General features: G+C 42.3%; 1 protein-coding gene across 1 annotated transcript; it reads right to left on the bottom strand.

Moving 5' to 3' along the window:
- Positions 1 to 5,001: 5,001 nt before the first annotated feature.
- LOC121968651 (putative germin-like protein 2-1) lies at positions 5,002 to 6,061 on the bottom strand. The gene is made up of 2 exons (XM_042518957.1): positions 5,629 to 6,061; positions 5,002 to 5,556 (listed from the first exon to the last, which is right to left on the bottom strand). Exons 1-2 carry the CDS (start codon positions 6,014 to 6,016, stop codon positions 5,021 to 5,023), a joined length of 924 nt encoding a protein of 307 aa, XP_042374891.1. The 5' UTR covers positions 6,017 to 6,061; the 3' UTR covers positions 5,002 to 5,020.
- Positions 6,062 to 8,203: the final 2,142 nt, after the last annotated feature.

The following is an 8,203-nucleotide window of genomic DNA, read 5'->3' as shown; positions in this document are numbered from 1 at the left end:
AAATTCTAACCCAAAAAAAATTAGAAAAAAAATTTCTTAGGAATTTTTGTTTATTTTAACAAATATTTGATAAACTTTCAAAGCATTATTTAATATTTGTTTAATGCTTTTTCAGAAAGTTAATTAAACATTTTCTTTCAATATTTTAGCTTCCAGGTCGTGGCGAGGCACTAGGCCTTCTTGGTTATTGGAGCAACAACCACTTCCTTAGACAAAGCTTCCATAAAGAATTTCAATGTTTAATTTTCTCACTGTAAGCTTTTTAATTTTTGAAAAATTAATTAAGCACATATTTTGGAACCCAATAGAGGTTCCTTCCTACAGGATTATTCAAAAATCTAGGGGGTACATAGTTTCTTGGTATTTTTCTAAGTTGACCTTGATGCTTCCTTATATACCAATTAAATTTACCATAAATTCTTAATTTTGAATTTGGAAATTGATTTAAGCATGCAACATATTTCAGTTTTTCAATTTCTAATTTCAAATTTTCATTTTTTGATTTTAGATGATCATACATTTCTAACGGGCATGCTCTTGCTAGGTTCAACTTTTAGTTCAGCATTCTCTTTTTCTAATTGATCTAACTCTTTAGAAAGAGACTTGATAAATTTAAAAGATTGAGTTGGGGTTAGATTGCGTACCTTACTTACCTGGTCTGGTGACGCTCCCCCTTCACTGCTGCTTTCTTCTTCTGAGGTTTCTCCCCCTTCATCGATGCTCATCTCTGAGCTTGAGTCTTCTTCCGGTTGATGGTTCGCCAATAGCGCTAACCCTGAGAATTCTTCGATGTCCGACTCAGAGGTTGACGAATCTGACCAAGTAGCCTTCAGATTCTTGTGTTTGGAGGGTTCTGGCTTCTTGTATTTTGGCTTTTCCCTTTTTTTCTCCTTTCTCTTTAGCTTTGGGCAGTCATCTTTGATGTGCCCCTCTTCGTTGCAGTTATAGCAGCGAACCGTCCTCTTCTTTCGATGATGCCTCTGCGGTTTAAATTTATTAGTACTTAAAAACTTATTGAAGCGTCTTACCAGTAGTGCCGCTTCGGATTCGTCGACTGAGGCTTCGGAGTCAGAACTGTTCATCTTTGCCTTTAAGGCAATATTCTGACTTGTCTTCTCTGCTCCGTTGGGTTCTGAAACTCGAGACTCGTGAAGTTCGAAAGTGGAAAATAATTGTTCTAACGTACTTACCTCGAGGTCCTTAGAGATGTAATACGCATCTACTAAGGAGGCCCACTCTGGAGTTCTCGGGAAGGCATTGAGCGCGTATCGGATAGAATTCCGGTTGGTTACCTCTTCTCCAAGGTTCGTTAGTTGCGTTATCAGCTCTTTGATTCTCGCTTGGAGTTGCGCTACCTTCTCGCCTTGGTTCATCCGGAGGTTCGTTAACTGGTTCCGGAGGATGTCGCACTTTGCTAGCTTCGCTTCGGAAGTACCTTCGTGAAGCTCCAGGAATTTCTCCCAGAGATCTTTCGCTGAGTCGTAGCTTCTGATCCGATTTACCTCCTGCGGCGGCAGCACACTGAGTAGGTGGAACTCTGCCTTTCCGTTGGCGACGAAATCGGCTTGCTCCTTCTTACTCCATGTGTTTTCTTCTTTGTCTTTCGGCGCTGCAAAACCATATTTCATTGTAATAAGAATATCAAAATTCATTTTAAAAAATACCTCCATTTTGCGCTTCCATGTGGCGAAGTCTTCGTCGAACTTGGGGGGATGGATGTTCGCTCCGGCCATCGTCTTGATTGTAGTGCTTCAGTTGGCGGTTAGTTCTTCTGAGACGATCAGGCTCTGATACCACTTGTTGGTGCAGCGGAGACAGGCAAGAGGGGGTGAATTGCTGAAAATAAAAAGTAACTATACCCTCCTCGTACTTTCAACTCAGTTAGTGCAATAGTTAACAAAAATAATAAAACAGTAAAAGAAAGACACAGAAGAATTAACCTGGTTACAACCAAGGAGGTTGTTAATCCAGGGCAATAGAAGCGCACTAAAAGAAACTCTCCTTTGCTGAAGGCGGAGAAGTCTTTTACACTTTCAAAAACTCAGAACTATTGCTAGGAAACACTACAGATTGAATGCTTGAGTTGTTATCAAATTCCTAGCTCCAGGGGCCTTTATATAGGCCCTGAAAATCCTATCCCGAGGCTCCAAGGCGCATCCAACTAGGGTCCAAGGCGCTTCCATGGGAGTCAGCGGATAAAACTTTATCCGCGCGCAGAACGGTCACTTTGACCGTCACTTTGACCTGTTGAAGGCGCCTTCAACAGGGTTGAAGGCGCCTTCATGATGGAGGCGCCTCCAAGCGGCGCCTCCAAGCTGGCAGCCTACTTTTCAGCCTGGTTTCTTCAGCTTCCGACGCTCCGTTCTTTTGGGTGATTGCGGCCAACCGGAATAGGACTCACCCGAACCCAATTCCCGGCCTTCTCCTCGAGCAGCCTTCCGTCCCGGCTTAACGTCCCTCGAACGCCGCGCACGCTCTTCACGCCCACCGGAGTACTCTTCCGCAACTCTCTCATCCTTCGGATGCACTGAGCCCGTCAGCTCCTTTCCCGTGCCGTCCTTCTCGCTAGCTGCGTCTTCCGCTCGACTTCCTGCGCTCTTAAGCTCCTGCACACTTAGACACAGGGATCAAATACAACGCAGGACCTAACCAACTTGGTTGATCACATCAAAACTACCATGAGGTCCAACAGTCGTGCTCGTACACAAGTCAACATAGTTCAGTGTAATCCAGACCCTGAATTTGCACCCCCCTTGCGCACCCACGCATGATAGAGAGCCTCTACCCATGCATTTATTTACATCCTCAATGTATGTGAATCAATATAAATCAACCATCATGCCATGAAATTCCCAATGTGGGACTAAAGTCTCATTCACAATGAAATCTCTTTTCTCTTCCATCTCTTCTCTATTCACTTATATTCAACAATAGGCGGGGGTGCTGGGGGCGAGCGTATTCACCTTTTGCAATAACTTATATTCAACAATAGGATATGGCTAGAGTATGCTCATTCTTTCAACTTCACGTTTTAAGGCTTTTTACTCTATTTTTACGTTGAAAACATGTCCTGTCAATGATGATATAAAATAGGGCGTGATGACATAAATTATGATCATAAAGTACAAGCAAATATACATCAAACAATATATAAAAATATATATAATCTATGCACATTACTGACACTCTTGCACAGTCATCTCAATTATACCGATTCGATGCCATTTCACTACACATCAACCTCTCTGTCACAGCTAAACGTAGACTGACATACCATGTGAGATAATACGTGAAATAACTTGATCGACATAGCAAACCCACATAGTTGATATGACCCTGAGACACGAAGACGTAACATCTTTACCGAATATCCCATCAATCAAATCTAAAAAAAAAAGGTACCATTTCACTATTTCAGCAGCAATAATATAAAAAAAGCCCGCCACTCAGGTAAAAATACACGCATTCATAATTATATACATTTACCCTTTTATACTGTTCATCTTCTTATTTTCTCCCTCGCATAGATTAATTTAAACGTTGGAGTGATTGATCAGTGAGGATACCCTTAGCCTCCATTTTAATCCTATCCCTCTCGTTGTCTCTCTTTCCAGTTCTGCCAAGTCTCGGTGCTCGACAACTATGTTAACATCAAAGACAACTCATGGCTTGTCCTCTGGTGAACTCAAGCCAAAACAATTGGTATGAAAATTTAAAATTTTTAACTTGTAGATTATATAACATAATTCTGATTTGGTGGCAGTGAACATGGACCCTGCGCATCCCTTATTTTTTTTTCAAAAATATTTTTAAAATAATAATAATTTTGAATTATCATGGACCGTACGTAATCGAACCGTGAATCGAACCGTGAACCGTGAACCATGAACCGTGAACTCGTGAACCGTAATCGAAGTTGAGTGACGACGTTCCATGATCATCCAACCGGCGACTGCAAACCGTCGAATCCCGAACGGTGATGGTAATAGACCAAGGGCGATGAACTTTCCGGGATTGCTGACTTTGAATATTTACTTCGCCTGCTACATGCAAACCCAAAGACGGTTCATTTTGTTCATTTGTGTCGACTAAAATGAAGGACGCAGACTTTGACCTCTAAACTGATTGCCTTCAGGTTCATTCTAGTTCATCGCCACGGAAACTGACTCAGAAAATCAATAGTTTCTAAAAATTAAAATAAAAAATCTCTTTAACCATCGGATTAACTTCTCCAGCTAGTTCATCTCCAACTTGAACAGACCTCGATGCCCTTGTGGCTTGTAGACTTGCTGCGGTTTACAAAAAGTCTTCCATTGACTCTATCGTTGACTTGGAAATTAGACATATAGTCGTCGGATGAAGTCAACGAAGGAATGAATGTTCGCACTCTCCTCCATAGTCTAAACATCTTACAAATTTCCGAGGTACTAATTAGGTTTCGGCCGACTTGTGCCAATTTCTGTAATTATAAATAGACGCACCGAAAGAAGGTAATTCCACAATGTTTTGGTGGAGAAAGGAGATGGCAGCAGTGTACTGTGAGCTGTGCATGGAGGAGGAGACTCTCAGTAATAACAGTAGTGGTAGTAGCAGTAGTCGAAGGAAGAAGACGAGGAAAGGGTACGTACCGGTTCTTGTGGGAGAGGACGTGGATAAAGGATCAGAATGGCTGCAGAGGTTTGAAGTGCAGGTGAAGGCGTTCAGAGAGCCGTCCATGGTTGCTCTGCTTGCCATGGCGGAGGGGAAACTGGGGCATCGCCATCAGGGGGTGATCAGGATCCCATGCAACGCCGAACACTTCCGACAGACCATGTCTATGTTCGTCTTTAAATCTAGATGAGTAAATTAAAGCGTTGTACTTTGTTTGTCTTCCATTGCAATGAATGGTGAATTGTTGAATTTTTTTTAGACGCAAGGAATTTTTTTCTTGCTCTGTTTCCATACGCCCAAACCCACACAACAGTACATCGTTTCTGAATCAAACTAAGAGAAACAATGGACAAACTCTTCGATGCGTTTCTCAGAACTTGGCCCGGATTGCGTCGACTGTCTCCTTGCTCACATGGAAGGCCTTCGCGAGCACATCGTCGGAGATGGGCGGCGTCGATCCAAAGATAGCATTGCCGACAGTGATAACGCCAGGGTTCTGGCTGCTGAGGCCGGCAATGGCTACAGAGTTGGCGGTCCAGTTGTTGTATTGGTAGTGGATCAGACCTTGAGGGAACACAAACACGTCGCCCTTGTTAAGAACCTTGGTGTGGTGGTTGTTCTCAGGGTTGGAGGTCACAAAGCCAACGAGAAGGGCGCCTTTCAGCACGACGAGGACCTCGGTGGCGCGCGGGTGGGTGTGTGGTGGGTTAAGGCCAAAGGGAGCGTAGTCGATGCGAACCAAGGAGATGCCCAGTGTGTTCAGCCCAGGAATCTGAGCCACACTGACAGGGGTCACCTTGGAGCCGACGGCATTCGAAGTGTTACCAGGCTTGTCGAGGCAACTGAAGAAGAAGTCGTCGACGGTGACCATCTGTGCGTCCTTACAGGCCAGGCCATTGACCAAAGCTGCAAGGGTAGAGATACATCAGTGGCACAACAAGGAATTAAGGGTTTGAATTCAACAAACGCAATGATGACCTGCTGAGTTCTCATCGGCGACACAGAAATCTTGGAGCTGGTTGGGATCAGAAGCCATGGCAGGACTGGTGGAAGCTAAGGCGACGAGGGCGAGGAAGATGATACGACTTGCCATCTCCATGCTCTTCGTTTGAACCAAATGCTGCTTGATGGAATAAATTGGATTGGAGGAGTTCGAGTATTTATAGAACATTTTGAGATCACGAAGCGTGTTCATTTGGACTGCACAAGGTGTTGAATCAGTCCATGGAAGCAGCAAATATATTAAAGAGAGAACAAGTGGATAAGCCATTAGCTTCCATTTGTATATAACAGATCCTGATTGGATTATTGTTACATAGGAAAGGGGAAAAAAACATCTTTGTTGAAAGACCTGTTCCTTCGACATAATTCCATCTACTAAGTGAAACAGGGAAGCAAACAAGCCACTTTCAGCCACTAAGTTGACCTCACAAGAAGAACCCTTCAAAGGAAACAATTAGAAAGCTAAATCTTAATAATCATCAAATAGAAATCGATGTGGAGGATTATACATGTAAGAAAGGAATGGAAAACTGAGACATAGACAAGTGAATGTGAACCACAGAGGTATTGTTGGGCGCGAGAGATGTTGAGTTTATTGTCTGCCTTTATTTTTTCTCTGTCAAAAAGTAAAATAATAAACCATTTCATTTCTTATCGTGAGGGTGACGTTTTTCAAAAGCTAGTAGTCATCCGTAATTTACCTCTTCCGTGTTGACCTTAAGATGAATTGACGGGAGCGCTAAGGGCGAGTGTAGATCACCTTTTACCACCGTGAGGGTGACATTTTTTTTTAATCACTTTTGTGATGAAGACGGGAATAACTTAGGTAACCCTTAATCTATTTGTTGGACAATCTCTAATCGGTAATAGAAGAGAAGTTTAACTGGATTAAAATTATATAAAATCAATTCCAACTTATCTGTCGAGATGAACTGAGAAGATAATCTCATGTTGGTGGCCTTGAAATTCAGGCTGAGCTATTAGGTTGTTTGGAAAATTGTTGTCTACTACCTAGTCTGAGTGCAGAGTGGAGACTCTCGATTGTAGGTTGTCGAATGCAGACTCTTAAGTGGACGTTGAGTCGGGAGATACCGAGCGGAGTTGGGAAGCCGAGTCACTGAGTTGGGAGATGCCGAGAGGAGTCGGGAAGCCGAGTCCCCGAGTCAGAAGATGGAGTTGCTGATCGGAAGATGTCGAGGTATGCTTTCAAGTAGCTTCCTTAAAACAAATTCGTCCCACCTCTGGCTGTGTTTCGAGGTTCTCTTGGGTCGTCTGTTTCCCGGGATACAATGGCAGAACCACATATACAACCAAGCACTAGTTGTTCATGGCGAATTGAGAATGCACCCGAGTGCTATCAGGAGTAGTTCAGCTAAGCGAATACACGACTAAGAGGAAAGAATCGAAGAACGAAAGTGGAAGAATTCTTTTACTATTGCTTCTTTGTTTGCTTAAGATATAACCTCCTTATATAGGAGGGCTCACCCTTGGCTGCAATGAATGGCAAGGTTATGACCATTCAATGCTGAGTTCGTTTAATGTCAGTCATTATTGCCGAGATGTTATGGAATCACCATTAATAAATTTAATGTCAACGGTTATTGTTGAGACATTACAAAATCACCATTAATAGATTTATTATCAGCCATTATTGTTGAGATGTTACAGTGGGTTTAATGTTTCCGTTATACTATTGAGAAGGTAGCAAAAAGAGATTCAAGTGAAAAAACGTTAGTTCATTCACTTGGGCAAAATTTACCTTAACTAGTCCAACATTCGATGCATACAGGTCGTGCTTACACACAAGTCAACTTGATTCAATGCAAATTCATGCCCTAGATTTGCACCCCTTGCACACCCATGCGTGAGAGAGAGTCTCTCCCCATTCATATATTTACAGCATCAATGTATGTACTATAATCTAAACCAACAATAAAGCTAAGAGACTCCTAATGTGGGACTATAAATCCATGTATTGTCCACCTCTTTATTTCATTCACATTTCCAACAATCCCTCACATGAATGAAAAATAGGGTATGTGATAGTATTCAACTGAGTCCAGTATAGAACATGTAGGTTTTACCTTTTGAACCTTTTCTTGTAAAGATCTATTTGTTTATTGGTTGACAGTAAACACAATATCCTTGAACTGTTCTGTCGTTTGTGTAAGCATTGACATATCTCACTCAGGACTCACCTTGATACAACTCAATTCTCATGAGTGTGTTCGTTCTTGGCTATAAACACGCATGATTCTGTGAGAAGCTCTAAGAATTGTGTCTCCAATTCTCTTCAAAGCGATCCCACTTCATTCTCACATAAGCGATCTCTTAAAATATTCCACTTACTCTACTAGATTATTAAAAGTCGTGTGCTTAACCTTCATCCTTCATTGAACTATTGGGTTGTTCCCCCCACGATAATCAACTTTGTCGATGCAGTTAGGTTGTCCCTTTAAACCTAGTTCTTGGAATCTCTAGTCTGCATATGTTGGGTTTCCTTTGCACCAACATTTCTCATAGGCATCAAACTCATCCCTCACGATAAACT

This window comes from Zingiber officinale, chromosome 3B (assembly GCF_018446385.1).
Source record: "Zingiber officinale cultivar Zhangliang chromosome 3B, Zo_v1.1, whole genome shotgun sequence".
NCBI classification, from domain to species: domain Eukaryota; kingdom Viridiplantae; phylum Streptophyta; class Magnoliopsida; order Zingiberales; family Zingiberaceae; genus Zingiber; species Zingiber officinale.
Note: the sequence above shows the minus strand (reverse complement) of the source record. Positions and strands in the feature narration are given on the sequence as shown.